The sequence below is a fragment of the Grus americana genome, chromosome 24, assembly GCF_028858705.1.
Source record: "Grus americana isolate bGruAme1 chromosome 24, bGruAme1.mat, whole genome shotgun sequence".
Classification (NCBI taxonomy): Eukaryota; Metazoa; Chordata; class Aves; order Gruiformes; family Gruidae; genus Grus; species Grus americana.
Window position 1 is genome coordinate 4,125,286 of NC_072875.1, and position 17,951 is coordinate 4,143,236.

Consider the following 17,951-nt stretch of genomic DNA (forward strand, 5'->3'; position numbering starts at 1 on the left):
TTTGTTTGAGCAGCCGTACATTTCTAGATTCACACGTAGGGAGAAAAGCTTAAGGAAGTGAGCTAGGAAGAGAGACAACAAATGTAATCCAAGACAAAAACTAAAAAGAAAAACAACATCATGATCGGAAGCAAACCTAATGACAAGGGTTTGCACCTGAAGTACAGAATAAAAGGACAGGAGGATGCTGGTAATGTGGAAACAATTCAAATTGGCCAAAATGCCCACACCTCGTTCTCCACTGTCACGCAGGGACCTGGTGCAGTGGCTGGCAACTGCGAGCTCAGGACTTTGACATCTAAGCCCATGCCTCATAAAAAGCTGTACTGTTATTGTTCTAAAGAAAATAATATCCTGTTTCCTTTTTAAACTGTGTATCTCTTTAAAAATGTTAAATGGCTGCTACATTCCTGCCTTTATCCCGGACACTTTTTATGAGGCTGTACTTCCCTCTTCTTTTGCTTTAACAAGCCGGCTAAGCAGAGGATTAGGGGAATGACTTCGTGCACATGTGCTAAAGAAGGGGGGGGGGGGAAATCTTACATAACCTAAAAAAAATAAACACATAAAACAGACACACACGCCTAGGCCCTCACTCTTTGCACTTAAAAATCAGTCTCATCATCATCATGTGGCCAGACTGCAGTTTGCCAGCTGGACCGTCCTCTGAAAAATGACCATTTTAATATTACGGAAACTAGAAATACATAGCAGCGCCTTTCCCAAACTTACTTCTGATGGCGTTTCCCATTTCTCTCTCTTTCCCATTACCAGAGCTTGGTATTCAATAGCTGGGAGTAAGCAGCCACCCCTCGGGAAGGAGGAGGAAGAGAACTACCGAGCCCTATCACGCTGTCAGGCACCTTCTATAAATATTTATGTGACCTACAGGATATAGCACGGTTTGAAATCTTGCAGCCTCCGTAGCCACCGTGCAGTCGGGCAGTTCCCTGTAGTCCTCTGAAAGTTCCTGCATTTCAGGCAAGACCTGGGTCTTCACGTAGCCGTGATCCGCTTATTGCATCCGCTGACCTAAATTGGGGACGTCGTACCGAACGGCGTGTTCCTAAGGGGATCGCGGCGTAAAGCAACGAACTCGCGTTTTGTGGAGGATGTGGCTGCAATTAAGAGTCGCTCGGTTAAACACGAGGAGGACTTTATGTCCTCCGTCATGTGCAGACAGCAACAGAAGGATAAGCTAAGGTAATGCTTGAAGGATCGAGCTCAGTGAAGGGAAGAATAAGTAATTCTTCTGCCACGCGCTCGTGTCAGAGGGGTTTCTGTCTTGCGAAAACACCCAGGTTTTTTGGTTATTTTCTTAACCAACTGCATAAAAGGAACCTACCCAACCCCCTACCCTAAACAGGAACTCGATCCCTAGTGATATCTTACAGTCCTGTCCCTATTTATAGAAGTAAGGTCACCCAAATAAGAACAGAAAACGATGTCATGTGATTTTTGGTGACCAACTGAATTCTGCTTATTGAGAATTCAGAGGAACACATTTGAATAACCCACATCGAAAACCACTTGGAAAGAAGACCTCATTGTGGCCATTTTTCTGTGTAGAACAGCTAAGCAATTCGCGAGACACGTGGTCAGTTATTTGGAATTTGAGTATCAAATAAGCCATTAGATGGACAGAAATTTTGCTTGCAAAACTGTTCTTCAATGTGCAATTGTTTATTGAAAGCCTAAAATAGACATGTTTCCACTATCGTACTGTTAATGGTATAAACAATTGATGAAAACAGCAAAAATGAAGGAATTTGTAAAGGTCATTCGACGGCTACTTTGGAAACAAACACACACCCAAAAAAAAGCTGGGAATTTTGCTCTTTGCAAAGAATTTATAACTGCTTCCCTGTCCATATTGCTGTCAGCAGGGTTTGAATTCAGGACCTCGTGCACCAGGGCTGAGTTTCACAAGTAAGCTAAGGGGGGGGGAGTTCACTATTAGGCTTCTGACTTGTACCTGGACTCACAGGCGTGCTCCAAACAGCAACCGCAGCCGCAGCGAGAAAAGGCCTATTTTTCTGTCATTCCCTGGAGCCAGACAGCAATTTTGTTTTCTATTCTTTTGCCACAAACCCAACATAGACTGAAAAAAGTCAAGCTTTAAATAGATAGGTATATACCTGTTTGAATATCTGTTTACGTAAACACGCACTTTATACACACGCACACAAGCAAAAATAAAGGCGCCTACTTTATAATCCCACGAAAAATATGTGGCAGCATTCTTCTTTCAAACTCATTTGGCATAAATTAAGCTCCATAATTCCTATCTTATCACGTCAGGTAGTCCTTTGAACTGAACCTGATGATGAGGAGACCCAAGTGCTTCCATCATGTCTAATGCAGTTTCCAAAAAAAAAATCTTCATTTACACAGCTAAATATTTTATGGGCCAAAGATGCAGGGCTCCTTGAAATGATGAATTCATCCCTCCGAGGGGTTTTGTTCCACGGATAAGAAGTTTGCCTAGGCTTGAGGCACGTAATGAAAGGGAAGATTTAAGTCATTCCCTTTCTTTTATGGGCTGCCTCCATCCTTCCATTGCTCATTCACAAATCCCTTGGTGCGTCCGTAGGCAGACAAGCTGTGGGTGGATCTGAGGTAGAGGCTGCCGCTGGCATTTTCTACCGCCTCTGTGAGCAGCAACGTGCAAGCGGAGCAAGCTCCCTCTTACAAACAGAGGCCGGTCGGCTCTGCCGACGGCAGGGTTTAAATCTCTGCTTATTACAGCGAAGGGAGAGCCGATGGAAACGGGGAAGTTCAGTCCTAAGCGGCAGCCGGAGAGGCCAATTTCCTATGAATTAGACGTTGCTGCTGGAGAACAAACAGGCTCTCTGGGCCCGAGGGTTCAGACCGGCTGCGTGACTCAGCCTTGGTGTATTTGAACGCGCGAGGAGGAGAGGAGGTTGCCCGCAGCGGTCTCTGCTCTGTAGGTGCCTGAAGGGCTCGAATGTCTCGGCCCAGCCTGGCCGTGATGGAGCCTGGGGACCCTGCGCCGTGCACGAACACGCTCGCCTTCCCCAGCACAGCGCCTTGCACCTCAGCTGAACTCTGCTGTGGGCATCAACACCCCAAAGTTTGCATACCTTTTTAGTGATAAAGTACGATCCAGGTGCAGATTAGGAAATATCTCGAAATAGTTCACCCCCGTCGCTTGCTTTTGTGCTGTTTGCATTAACTGTCCCGCGTGGCAGTTCGTTACCCCACACGTTACGGCACCGCCGGCAGCCATACGCCCCCTCCGATTTCTAACTGGACTAGAATAAGAGAGCTGAGCCCTCACAGAGGAAGGATTTCTGTGTGGTGCTTCTGAGACTGAAGGTTCTCTTTATGGTTAATGCATCATTCCCCATTACAGTCATTTCCTCTGAAGTAAATGGGATTTTGCCATTCTACTTTATGTTTATTGATATATATTTCCTAGCTGAATGACATTCCCCTGTTGCCTTTTTTTTCTACCCTGAAATTGCAGGAAGCCAAAAATCCTTCAACAGTAATGAGCTACGTTCTGTAGCATGCAGAGCTGTGTGCTCTCCCATTAAATGGGCTGGGGTTAAAATGGGCGCCATTTACACATTTATATGTCTTCCAGGGCAGCAACGCCGGTTCTGCTGTAATGTTTCAGGCTAAGGGGTCAACTGTTTAGCTGGGATGCTTCCTAGTAATATTTTGATGCTGTTTAACTAGGGATTGAGTAGAGGAAGACTTTCCTTGTGACCTGACATTGAAGAGTGTCACAGGGAGGCCTTTGAGGTTGAAGAATCAAAAACATCTGATTCTTTGTGGTGGCTAAAATACCTGTAGTGCTTTTGGGAGACACTGCTGTTAGGATCTTCTTGCCCCTTCCCTAAAAGCTTCCGTCTCCAGACCTGCAGTCGGACGTAGCATCTCCCTTGCTCTCTGGTTCAAAATTCCTATTACATTTTGCTGTGCGTCGTTAAATCAATTCCCTGTACTTTATCTCAGAGGCAGCAGAAGTTAAGAGATGGAGGCATTGGGTGGCTTGAGGGACTAGTAATGCTGCACAAAGCTCTTCACCTCCTATCTGAATCCAGCTGCAATTTTTGCATGACCAGAAATGATTACTGTGCGATGCTGGTTTGGTAGATTCTGAAAAATAAGTTATTTTCTGGCTTTTTTTTTTTTTTTTTCTTTTCTGGTGCATCTGCATCACAAAACCACTTCTTACCTTTAGCTGCAATACTACAGCCAACACTCGCTACCCAGCATGAGTAAATCCGAGCACCTAAGCCATCGCTAGGCACCTAATTAAGTGACCTGATTTTCTCAGGAGCAGAATATGTCTTCCAGCTCCCACTGCACTCAGCAGTTGTGAAAATCAGGCCACTTTTGTAAGTGGCCAAACATAGCTGTGACTAGTTTTGAGCACTCAACTTTTAGGTCTCAAGGTCTGGGAGCTGGAGCACCTGGAGGGTAGGTCCTCTCCTGGCTGGTGGCTGCAGAGGAGGGTGTTTGGGAAGGATGCTGTGTGTGCCCTGTTTTGTGACTAACCAGGGGCTACCAGTCATCGTCACCATTGCCAGCACTAAATTAAAAAAAAAAAAAAAAAGTCAGCTTCAGGTCTCGTGATAAAAATATACCTTGGCTTTTGTTTGCTTTATGCAGTATTTCCTCCTCGCGCTGAAAATTAAATTGAAAGGGGAGTTTATTGTCCCCGTGGAAGAGATAGGCACCTTTTGAAATCACGCAGGAACAAAAGCGTGTGGGGCCCAGCCTAATGTTTTCTAACGCCCTTTGGGGTCCCGGGAGCACAAAGGCAGCGGAGAAGGAGCTACAGTCAGTTCCAGCAGAGCTCTATTGTGCGATTTGTTCCAAGGAAACATCAATTCATTAAGCGAACAAGTCAACAAGGGTGGGTGGCAGAACCGTCTGTCCTGCTAGATTGTGCATGACTCCTTCAGAGATCTGCTCTGGGGTCTGGAGAGAGTAAATAACGAGTGAGAGCCAGCTTGTCTGCCCTCGCTTTACAACAGGAGGAGCTGCTCATTTCAAAGCCAGAGCTCTAGCAGGAGGGCGTTTTTAATTCACTACCTCGGATGCAGCACAGACAGGCGCTTCAGTGACAAGATGTACGGTTAGAAGAGTCACATTTTAGTCGTGTTTTAAAGAGCGTAAACAAGCCAGGCAAGAGGGGAGGCGAACTGAGCAGAGGCAACACAACAGAAACGGGTGATGAAACCAGGGTAGGGAAAATCCACGGCCGGCCATTGCTCTGCTCAAGGAGCAGCCTCCCCGAAAGGTTCCCCGCCTGTGCAAGGGGAGAACCTTTTACTCTTTGCTCTTGTCTGAACTACTTTTCAAAGCAAAGCAGCGGCTGTTTTGCATAGTGCATCTGAGCCAGACTAGGGGAGGGTCAGCAAGATAAACCAGACCAAACTACAATGTTGACCGCACAAGATACATCCTTCCAGAAGGCAGGTGCTTGGACCTGCATTCTGCTGATCTCCAGTGAATGCTGGCAGATAAGGGCAGCAAAATGCTTCAGGAGGAAGTATTTTCATAATCACACATTTGCAACACAGCCCTTTTTTTTGCAGCATTATCTTTCTGCCTTCCTCTTACTCTCAAAATGAACAAAAATATGTATATTCAAGGGGTGGGGAAGCCAAGGGCAGAGCCGAAACGCAGCTGAGTCAACAACACATGTCTACGAGCTGGTGGGTAACATTGCATATTCCCACATGGTTATCGGAGTGCTTTCGAAAGTCATCGCTGCAGACAGAAAGGGCGACAGAAGCGCAGTAAACATCCTACACAGCACTATGGGCAGAAACAAGAAATGCTGGATGGTCCCAGCTGCCCTAATGCTGGGGCCACGGGTTGGACCTGGAGTCGTGACCTTTTTCCCTCACCTGGATCCACTTCCAATAACCAACCAGCAGCATCTTCGGGCAGCAAAAAACCCGGGGTGCATAGTACATTGATCTTGTCCCTTTGGTCAGACACATTCCCTCTAGCTTAAAGATGTCAGCAAGTCTTTTGCACTATTATCAAGCTGTAACATACCATATTTAGCAAGATAAGGTTACGGGCTTGAGGCTGGCCGGTGTAAACTAGTTGTTTTCCTGTCCTCAGTCAGATTTTCTGTCGCTAGCAGCAGGCAGCACTGAGGCACGGCGTACAACCCACAGAGCAAAAGGGAGGCAGCTGCTTCGGCCGAATTAATAACAGCAGAATACAACTGGCTGTCGCCTTTGTCAGTCCCCGGGCTGTACCCCGGCTTGTGCTTCGCACGCCGAACGGCAGCCGGCGGGGGCTTTCACCTTCGCTGGGAGCTGCGCTGGTGCCCGAATGCATTCCCTGTTGTCTAACACCTCTGTCTAGCGGCGCAGCGCGGTGCGTCTGTAGGATGTAGATCCTTTTCTGGTGCTGCCCACCCGTAGGATCCCTTCCTCTTCCCTGGCTTCAGGGGACAGCTGCCTGGAGACCCCGCTATCTCCTCCTGCGAAGGCTTCTTGCTCTTCAGACCTTCCTCCACCCACGCCATTTTGCACGTGTGCCGCTTAATTAGATTTAACCACCATCCCGTTCATTTTGGCCTCCTTCCTACCGGATCTGTAGCACTTGTTTGAGAGCAATGCTGCCCTTCTTCCCTTAAGTAGGAAGCTCTGAAATCACCTATTCATAGGGAATTTGCCTCCTGACATCCAACCGAGAGCCTGAGTTCTGTCCCACGACCCTAACGTTTCTAGCCTTTTCTTCCTCCTTCATTCACAATTTTTTTGCTAAATATTTATGCCATTTGGATTCTGGGTGAATCCCTCATTTTGGCAGTCTCTAGTAGTTACAAAGCTGAGGTGATCCACAGCTGCATTTCAATGCTGACGTCGAGCGTTTGGAAAACGCTTGTTGTTAAGTTACACAGCGCTGGGCCGGTTGGTTCTGCAACTGGAAAAATGTGCTGAACGGAAGAAGACTTGGGTCTTCCTAGCTGGAGTGAAAAGGTGTTTATAGGCATCCTGAAGGGAAATAAGCAAAAGGGCGCTTTCAACGTAGCAAGGGCTGAAGGGAGCCCGCAGATTTGGGCAGGTTATTCTAACTTGAAAAACCTCTGGTTTGTGCCCCCTGGTGGCAGTCGAATTTTTCTTGTCCTCGGTGCTATTGCAACGTCTGCACTTCCAGACCCAAACCTTTTGATTTTCGTGCTGAGCAAACGACCAGCAAAGAGGTCATTAAGTGCCAAGAGCCGGTGGTTTCACTATCCAGAAAAACACCGGGCCAAGCAGGGAAAACCCAGAGGTCCGCGTCTCATACTTCGAACAGGCTGCGTGACTTTGCTCCTCAAACAGCGCACAGCGATTTCACAGGCGGCACGTCCGAAAAAAAGTCCCGGGGCTGAGAGAATCAGTCTGGAAAGTGTATCCCACTTCTAAACACGCTGTTACAACCCTTCCCCGGCAAGGAGGCGGGTTCAGGCAATAGATGTGACGATAGCCGTATAAATCCAGCATCACTGAAATATTCTTTTTATTTTGTTCTCTCTTCAGACAAAAAGCACTGGCATCAACAGGTGGAAGAAGTGTTCAAGCAGCATGCGACTGGTTGGTATTAAGTAATAAATGTTAAAAAGAGTAGAAGAAATGAGTGAAATTAACGCCTAAAATGTTAGCCATTAGAATGTGGGATGTTTAAACAGGGGCATTATCTGAAATACAATAGCATAAATATTGAGCCATTATTTAAGTGCTGGAAATAAGCAATCCAGAAACAAGCCTTGTCTGAGAGAGTTGGTGATCTCGAGTAATAGCAAAAAAGGTGAGAGAAAGGAACCACTACTCTCTCCACCCTAGCACCTAAACAGAAAACGGAGAGCTGCCTTTTCAAAGACGTTGAGCCATTTCTAGCGATCTCCTCCCTATGTTTTGTACACCAAAAGTCAGGAAGACAGCAGCGGTGACCCAGGTTAGATCTTCAGAGCCTCAGTCTGGAACTAAAACCCAATTTTCTCTATTACTTAGCAGTGGTAATAGGCAGCAAGCGAGAGAGTGCACCTCTCTGCCTGACCTGCCGGAGCTGATTTTTTCCACAAAGGGAGAACGAACGGGAGTGAGGACAGGGAAAGCTGGGGGGGGGGGAAAGTCTTTATCTGTCAGTCTGACACTTCTTTCTCCCTCTCAGGCTGTTCTCCCATGTGGGTGACCCATTCCTAGATGACACCCTGCCCCGGGAGTACGTCCTCTACCTGCGCCCCACCGGCCCCCTGGCTCAGAAGCTGTCTGAGTTCTGGCAGCAGTCAAAGCAGATCTGTGGGAAGAACAAAGCCCATAACATTTTCCCACATATCACCCTTTGCCAGTTCTTTATGGTAAACCAGAGCTCCTCTTTCCGTTGCCTTTATGCATGCATTCATGAGCAGCCCTTGCCAGGTCCAGACTGGAGACGTTACACGCTTCATTCGGTCGCTGCAGAAGGGTTTGTGCTGGGGGGTTCGGGGGGGTTATTACCAGAACTGCCTGGTGCCTGGGCTTGTTAAGGAGGTAATTGGTTTTTAAGTGGGTTTTTTACAGGGAAGAGCAGCAGCAAAAGACCAAGTTCTCATCATCTGAAATGATCGTTAACATTAGAATGGGGGGGGGTTAGGAAGGTTACTTGGGGATAGCTGATACTGCTTTGAGGAAAACGGAAGGGCAGATGATTTCTAAACATACCTTTTGCTACGTCCCCGTGCTTTTTCTCGCTGCATTCAAGCAAAGGTAGACCATTCACGCCTGCCCACCCAAGCCTTTCCTTTCTCTACCGAGTGCGCTAGAGAGCTAAGCACAGGCATAAGGAGTGATTCTCCACCTGAGAAACGCTTGTCGCCTTTCCTTTGGCAGTGTGAGGACAGCAAGGTCGATGCTCTCACTGAAGCTCTGCAGGCCACCGTGATGCGGTGGAAATGTAAATTCCCTGCCCCTCTGCCTTTGGAGCTCTACACATCCTCAAACTTCATTGGGCTTTTTGTCAAGGAAGAAAGTGCTGAGGTGCTCAAGAAGTTTGCTGCAGACTTCGCTGCGGAGGCTGCTTCTAAAGCAGGTGAGTGACTATGTGGCACCTACAAAGAGCTCACGGCTTGGTCGAGGCGTGGGTGTTTTCAGAAACCAACGTTTTGATGGTATGAAGCAACAAAGCTCACGAAGCCAATACCTGATTTTTAAAAGTGGCCTGAAGGCTAGGAGCCCCAGAGGAACACCCCATGGGGTGCTTTGGGTTTCAGTGCTTTTTCAGTTGAAAGATCACCTCACACTTCGTCTCAAGTGTTATCTCCTGAAAGGGAAGTTGACATTTGGTGGTTCCTTAACCTTTCAGATAGACGCTGTCTGCAAGGCTGAGCATTTCCTGCTCCACTCGCTACCTCAAGCCACTGCCACAAAACTTTCCTCAGCCATGTAAAAGCTGCGCGTGGTTTTTTTGCTGTATTTCTGAGATGTAAAGAGGACAGTGAGAAGACTCCAAGTGCCCTGGCAGCCTAAGGGGAACCTTTTCAAACCTCGGTACCCACATGGCTGGCTCCATTGCCTGGTCCTCTACTGCTTCTGGAGGGGTGAACCGATCAGGAGCTGGGAGGGGGGAAATAACCAGAGCACTCCGTGCTCCGATGGTCTCCACTGCTGAACAGGCTGTCTGGGTGTCCTCTGGTTACCCCCAAACTTGGAAGTCAGAACAGCATCGGAGCACTGTAATAGCTCCCTGACTAATCCTCCCCGCCTCCGTCACCGTAGCGCTCACCCCAGACTAGTCACAGCACAACCAGTTTAGTCCTTCGTTACCACAGGCTCATCCTGGAGTTTAAGTGCATCGAGATAAGGCGACTTCTGAGCCCCTGGGGTGTTTCCACGCTAGACAGGCGCACCATGCAGAGCAGCTACAGGTTCAGAGGAGGAGATACAGATGTGTCGTAGGTTCATCACACCTCCAAAAGGCATTGCTTTCACCTGACGGTGACCTAGAATTTTTCTTCCCTTTAGAAGAGGGAGGAAATGGCCGTTATCTTTACAAATGCACATTTTGGAAGGCAGCAACAAGCACAGGTACACTGGGCTGCCGCGGCCACCTGAGAGCGGTAGAAGTGTTCCCCTGCACAGCATAGACGTACCCTCCAAACCGACATAGTCAGAAGGGGCAGTTCTTACCCCCAAAACCCACCCAGAAAAAGGAAGCATCAGTGGCTTCCAGCAAGCTTCTGCCCCTGCGACTGCTCCAGTTCAGACCAAATTGGTTCATTCTTAGGGGAACTGCGGTCCACAGCTTGGTCGTGTTATCACACTGAAGTCTCTGGGGCTTTTTCAGAGATCCAGAGCATATTTTTCCTTGCTGATCAAAAAAAAAAAAAGATGGATGAGCTTGCAAAGCTACCCCTGGCTGGCACTTGAGCCAAGTCTCTGAATAGCTGCAATTTTGACTGAATAATCAGTCAAATTTAATTGCAATTTTTGGTTGAATAAGCAAGAATAAATTACATGCAAACAATCTATTTTATGATTTCCACATCTACTGGACGAGTCCCAATATTGCACGTACTTTCACCTTTCTGCTTCCTGGAAACTTTTCCTAATACAGGTTCTTTTTCTGCAGGAACATTTTGAATCATTATCATATCCATGTCTGTTTCCACAATTTTGGAATACCTCACCCTCAGTGGGCAAACTAATGTCCAGGGAAAAGATTTAATCAACTCACATGAACCTGTAAATTCCATGGATTTGTAATTGCTACTGTAGGAGAGAGAACAGAGGAGGGAGGGTAAAAATTATGATTTTAAACTTGCTAGTTTTGGAGAGATCCTCATCTGCTAACGAAAGAAAGGCCACCCCCTTCCTGGAAAAGTGTCAGTTCGTTCAAAATTACAATGATTGTTTTCACACCATCCAGAAACCCGTTGTTTTCTGAATGCAAATGAGTTTTGGCAGTTTGGCAAGGATGCCTTGCCTACCACCGTGGCGTGACTCAGAACTGAATCACACCACAAATCTTTAATAATTTGACCCGAGGTGCAACATATATAGGGAACTCATGTTTGACTTCCCCAAAGCCTTTCCAGAAACTGGTCTACAATTTGTTCCACTTAAGCTTTGTCTTTCAAAGTTTTGCTCCCAGCTCCCGTTCAGAGGCAACGGGCACTCTTACGCCTTCGAAAAGCCGCTAATCTTGAGAGGCGCTTGTTGTTAACTGACATCTTCTCGCTGCAGATGTTCACGTGGAGCCCCACAAGAAGCAGCTCCACGTGACGCTGGCCTATCACTTCCAGACCAGCCACCTGCCAACGCTGGAGAAGTTAGCGCAGAACATCGACGTCAAGCTGGGCTGCGACTGGGTCGCCGCGATATTCTCCCGAGACATACGCTTCGTTAATCACGAGGTAAATTTTTGGAGCTTGTTTCAGTCCAAAAATTGTAAAAAAAAAAAAAAAAAAAAAGAGGACCTAGCAGAGTCTCGCAGGCTGTTTTAGCTGCGTTTGCAGCTCGAGAGCGCTCACAAGCTGTGAGCCGAACGAGGAGTCCCGTGTCCTCTGCTGAGAGCTGCACGGATACGCAGCACAGACTACACAGACGCTAAGGAATTGGCCTCAGCTCCCACAAGGACACCCAGAACGTAGATCTCCCGCATCCCACCGGTCATCTTAACAAACAGACCATCTTGCCTGTTTGTGCTTTTTACTCATACTGTCTAGACTTGCTATTTCACCCACCTCATTTCTTGCTTCTTGCGGGAACAATGTCCTGTTGGATTAATTCATTCTAACAATGACTCTCCTGTTAGTTCAATGTAAACTGGTTTGAAATCTCAAGAACCAGGCCGGTATCATAACCTGCCCGCCATCTATTTTTTCTGTACAGGCTCAACATTATTATTAATCACAGCATTTACTTTCATCATGTATGAAACATTTACCCTCATGGCCTATATACTTCAGTTCCTCATCCGGATTCTATAACTGCAGTATCTAAGTGTCTTAACATAGTTTTCTTAACAACGTTGTTTTCCAACACAATATACCGGAAAAAAAAAAAATTATTTCTATTTTGTAGATTGTGATCTTGGGCATAGAGAAACCACGCATGAGGTTCATCTCACCTCCCTGTAACTATCCCCGCGTTAGACCTCTCAGTCTGAGCCACTCTGCGGCTCCCTTTGCGCTGAAGCTCAGTGCAGAGAAACAGGTACCCCCAGAATGTGAATCATCTGACCTAAGATGTCTGTCTCGAGATAAGATGAATCAACTTCTGGAGGAGGGAACCTCCAAAAGGTGCCTGCCCAGGCAGCGAGCTTGACTCCTGAGGTTGAGGTGATTAGTCCCACCAAAGTGCATTGTCCAGAATCGCACACACAAAACCTGTGGCGGAGCGGGATAAGGTGATTTTAGTCCGGCACGCGATGCACCGCAGAGTAAACAGGTGCCGAAGCTTCTGGAGAGCTGAAGTCTCCCGTGCACGGCACTCGTCCCCAGCCCAGGCCATGCTCCCCATGCGTGACAGCCACCTTTCCTATCCAAAGAGTCATCTTGTCCCTTAGAAGCTGCAAGTAGTCAACGCTATCAGTGATTGCAAAGGGAGCTGCTGATGAGAACCAGCTCACATCTTTGCATATCTAACTTCAGGCAGCCGTGTGTGGAAGCTTGGCCCTTGTGGTATCAGGTGACAGTGACTAGTTTCCGTCTTCCTTTGAAGATACCACAAATAGTCTAGGATGATTAGCAAGCAAACGGGCTGACACCGTCAGGAGATCAGAGCCGCTCAGCAGATTATGGTTTTTCTTTGCACGGTGCCATTGCAGAAGTTAGGCTTGGCCAGGGACAATAACACGTTTGTTCTCCTTTTAAATGGGGGACTGCTGTAGCCCTTTTCAAGGAACGTTACCGACAGACATTTAATGTGTGGATTCCTTATGCTCCAGTGAAGAGAAGATTACAGAATGATACTCACCGATCTTTCCCCCACCTTTTAACTTAATCCTGTTCACGTTAGGAAATACAAAGAAAACAGCGTGGCCACATCCCAGTATTTGTCACTGCCTGTGTTTTGCCCTGTGCGTTCTCATGACCAGTTTTGAGAGCAGGGTGTCACAGAGTCAAACCTGTTAGCCCCCCAACCGTGTCTCTGCCTTGTCTTCAAAAGCAACAGCAACAAGGAGAACTGCCCTTTCAGATCAAGCACGAGTAGGTAAACAAAAAATAGTCACTAACCACTAGAGCTGTGTAAATTCCAGGTCCCGATAAGAATTCAGTTCCATTTTTAACAGGGTGCTTATGTTTAAGCACACAGTCATGTTTTTGCTCGCTCTAAAAAATCACACACACCCCCACCCCCCCACCCCCCCCCCCATTCCCTCCTGGATATCAAAGACATGACCAGAATCAAAGAGGGAAGAAGGAGTAAATACCTAGAAAAGCTTTCCAACAGCAAAGAGTGGGAAGCGGCAGGAATTCCCTGAAGGTAAAGCTTTCCTGGATAAAGCACAAAGTGATGCATTACAGGGAGAGCTGCTCACACCTTGCTAAGGTTAAAGGTCCAGTATGGACCTGCCCCGCTCTGCTCAAGGTTCCCTTCCATTAACAATCCTTTCATTCATTTGTGCTTCTCTTTCTCCCTCAGACTCTGCAAGTGATCTATCCTTACACTCCCCAGAATGATGACGAACTGGAGCTGGTGCCAGGGGATTTTATTTTCATGTCCCCAGTGGAACAAACCAGTACGAGTGAGGGCTGGATTTATGGCATTTCCCTTGCAACTGGCTGTTCTGGGCTACTGCCTGAAAATTACATCACGAAGGCAGATGAATGTGGGACCTGGGTGTTTCACGGGTAGGTAAAGCTGCTCAGTCCAGGTTTTGTCACTGCAAAAAGGAGGTTCAGCAGTTGGGATTTCACCTGGGTAAGTGAAGAGTCTCCCAAGGCTGCTGAGAAGGTTGCTGAGGGGAAACGTACTGGCACGCAAAGCCCTGTCTTAGAAGTGAAGGAAGAGCAGATGCTGTCCCTGTGCATGGGATTAGAGGACGATGTGATTTATTCAGCTAAGCTGTTACAGCAACTATTACTCATAGGATCACCGCTGCTGGTTAATGGAGCTGGAGCAGATGGCCCCTGTAGAGCCACTGCTGTGTAGACACCTCTGGGGTGGGACTAGAATCAGGAAGGTTTAAATTTGAGCATTAATTTGGGAAGTGAGATCTGCTGTGTATAATTCTCTGGGGAAAAGGACTCGGGATCAGCAATGTTTCTTAAGATACTCAGCAAGATTTTCAGTAGCAGTTAGTTGCCTGCCTGCCGTTGGCTTCAACGAGAATGCAGACCTCACCTTTTGAATAAGATTGTGCCTTATGCCTCTTGATTTTGATGGGAATTAGTTAAACAGCAATAAAAAACGAGTGCTTGAGGGGTGGGTCTGGGCACTGCCGCATCTCTGAGCGCTCAAACACCTCTGACAAGTCTGGAGCATAGGGAGTAGTTTGTATCTAAGAGCACAAGATGACAAGGAGAGGGGACAGACACGTTCCTACCTGCTGCCCCCCTGCTAAGCACCATGCAGGTACAGAAGTTTGGTTACGATCACACCAGCGAGCGGGTTAGTTACGAAGGGAAGGGATGGAGATACAGAACACAACACAGACAGTTCGTATTTCAAATTTCAGGGGGCAAACATGACCTGTGGGGAGAGACTGAGCAGAAGGGGAAAGCATTTGGTAACCCATGCCAGCACAGGACAGCCAGAGGAACTGATCTAACTTGGCACTTAGTAGGAACCAATCCGACGACTCCTCAAATCGAGCAAAATGCAGGAAACAGAGCAAAAAGGGCAAGCAGTATTTTTCTTTGCCTGTGACTTTTCAGGCTCGACGCATGCAACGTGGTGAATGACGGACGGAGAGCAGGCACAGGGCAGTCGTAGCTAGCAGGCTGGCTTCCAGATGTGACAGCCACCGACCACTGCCCTTCTGTAAACCATCCCTGGCTTAGCCCTGAGTCCTTCCCAGCCCAGAAGTCCATCAGGCAGGGACAAGCATAGCAAGAGATCACTCATTTACCCCTCTTGTCACAACCATCTATTCTTTTCTTGCCTGCCCTCCTTGAAAGGAACACCACTAATAAATGGCTTTCATCCGTATGTTAGCCAAACAGAACAAACCTATCCGTACTGAGACTGTCACCATCAAACTTCAACTCACCTTCCATTACGAGGAAAGAAAAGACCTCCAGCAACCAGGGCTTAAAGAAATGAAAATCAAGACACGTGGGCAAAGGCAATCAGAGGGTTTGTATGAAGACAGGACTTAATCCAGACCCTCCACTCTCCAATCCAGCAAGACCATCCCTTCTTCACCTAAAATTTGCCAGCTAAAATGGCCTCAGGTCCTTATACAGTGCAGCAGCCTGCTCTAGTGGATTCTGCTTTTTTTTTTTTTCTTACAGTGCCTGGAAGAGTTTTGAGGCCTAGGGAGTAGCATGGGAAAGAATCACTATTGCAGCAGCAAGTAAAAGGAAAGCCAAATGTTTTGTAACTCCAGCACCTCTGCCTCCAGACAAGCAAAGAACGGAAATGCCTCTTCCCTGTTTACTGCTAAAAACTATAAATCATGAATTGGAGCATGCAATATGGAGCATTTATCAAAAACATTATTATATACCCGGAAACAGTCTCATTTTACACAACGGCTTCCCACGGGGAATATTAGGTTACAGAATGTCATTTGGTCAAAACAATATAGCAAGCAAAGGACAACAGAAGCCCCACTGCCGTCTAGGCCATGGTATTCACAGTAGGATCCTTGCGGTAAGAGAAGAACGGCGCACAGATACATTGATTTTGTAGATATGAAAGTAAGCATGGCAGTACTCACCAGGACTGCAGGAGAATGGCCGCGGTGCAGAAGATGGGACCCAGCTCAAGGTTTTGGGACCAAGGCTGCTGTCGGCGAGCGATGCTGTGATCCTGGGGGTTGGTTTGTGCTGCCTCTGTGTACACAGCCGCTTTCTGTTTCATCCCTGCAGAGGAAGGAAGAAATAACAGCCATGGAGCTTTCCCTCCTAGTCACAAGAGACTGCATTCTTCAAGTGAAAATCATGCATTATTGAGATCGTCACGAAAATACAGCTCACTCTGGGCTGCAGCACCCTGGCTATACCACGCAAGAGATATGACAGGCAAAATGTGTGATCGAATCTTTAATGCAGCAAAATTAGACTGCTAGCACATTTCACCTGAAAAAGGTTTCCCTGTTGCACTGCTCAAGTGAGGCAGAAGCTGCATTGTGGCCTTTGCAGGACACGGGGTTTATGGCTAATATCCAAATAGTGCCTCAAGAGCCCTGCCCGGCACACAGACCTTCCTCGCTAGCACCGTACAAACGTAAAGCAGAACGATGTCCCTGCCCTATAGTAAGGTCTGTACCTCAGCTGCAGACCAACAGGCTGCCATCACTAAGAAGACAAGCTTGATGAACTATTTAATAGGGCTTTGCCTTCAGGGCAGAGTTTCTGCCCATGAAACCAGGTTGTGTCTTGAGAGACTCCAGGTCTGAATCCTTTCCCTGTCTACTAAAAATAGGAATGGTATCACTTCTACTCTGCAAACCCCAAGGATTTTCCGTACACCTAAACTACATTTCTTTGCTGGCTGTGGCACATCCCTGCATGATTTCTTTTCATGCCAAGGACTGGACCTGCTGGTAACAGTGAGGAGAAACATTTGGTCTCTGATCAGTGCTATAGGTTGGAAAATAATTGGAAGATAAACTGCTTCAGCATCCCACACAATGCAAGACAGATCCTAAGTCTGTGTAACCCATTCTTGCCATCCCCTCAGTAAGGGTATGCGAGTGAAAAACCTCCTTTCTGAAACAAGCACTGGACTCTCCTTAGGGGAGGAACTGGTTGTGTTTGCATCAATGTCAGGAGATCTGTTCTGACTGAGCCTAGGAGAGGACCTGGCCATAGGTATGTTAAAAACAAAATACTTTTCCCCCTCTATGGTATCAAGGTGGAAATCCTCTCCTGGTAGCAGCAGAAGCTACTGGTGAGCTGAAACTACTTGGGATGAATCCAAGCTACAGAGCCAGTATTAAAGGTGTATATATATATGTCCACCTTAAAACCTCCCCAGCAAATTGCTTTTCAGGGTATTTTCTAAGTTGCCTTTTGTGCCTGAAGATTAGTGGGCTACCAAGTCAAAAGAAGAAACTCTCCACCCTCAGCGCACGGAGCCCAGAGGAAGTGGGAAGCCCAGCAAAGATACAAGAATTTACTTGCCCCACAGAAGCCACAAAAACCAAGCGTTCAAGACACAGGGCCCTTCACATATGCATGTAAAGGTATATGGTAGAAGTGAGCATGCTATCTTTGTATCTGTGGACCCAGCACCGCTCGAAAGCTAAAACTTGTGATGGTTCCCCGCACTGCTTTTCCATTACCAGCAAAGCCAGAAATAGTCACCTCCTCTGCCCCAAAATGGATAGAAGCGCTGTAGATATTACACCGCAGTCTATTTCAGCTCCTCGTGAGATGCCAAAGCTATTCCTTGACCCTTTTAATAAGCCTGGGAAATCAGACTTGGCACAAGTACCAAGGGGAGGAAAAGCAGCCCTAATTTTTCAAGCTATATTTGGGCCTCAGTAGGTTTTTTTCCACTCTGCAACAATGGCTGGTTCATTTTCCCCAGGGATCCCTCTCTCTGGATAATGATGAGTGATGTGGCAGAAGAGTATTTTCCTACACAGAGCTGAGGACCAGCGCTGTTGTGCCACGACAGAGATCCTTTCTCCATCCTCTGCTGCAAGCATCTCCATTCTTCAAGGGGCCTTTCCTGTCTGGGGAGACATTGCCTCCAGGGACACAGCAGTACCACTGATAGAGCAGTGAAGGCAAGGCACCATCCAGAAGACAGTAGATGATGTTGTCTGCCTTCAGTCTCTGTTTGCCAAGCAGAGGAACCACAAGCTTT

The 17,951-nt window shown here is 47.3% G+C and overlaps 1 protein-coding gene across 1 annotated transcript in view; it reads left to right on the plus strand.

Annotated features, from left to right (window-relative positions):
* The window catches only part of UBASH3B (ubiquitin associated and SH3 domain containing B), a 75,990-nt gene that overhangs the window by 41,145 nt on the left and 16,894 nt on the right, over window positions 1-17,951 (plus strand). The window contains exons 2-6 of the mRNA XM_054803061.1: window positions 7,527-7,580; window positions 8,158-8,344; window positions 8,856-9,054; window positions 11,208-11,377; window positions 13,611-13,819. Of these exons, the coding sequence (XP_054659036.1) occupies window positions 7,527-7,580; window positions 8,158-8,344; window positions 8,856-9,054; window positions 11,208-11,377; window positions 13,611-13,819 (819 nt within the window). The remainder of the gene's footprint in view (window positions 1-7,526; window positions 7,581-8,157; window positions 8,345-8,855; window positions 9,055-11,207; window positions 11,378-13,610; window positions 13,820-17,951) is intronic.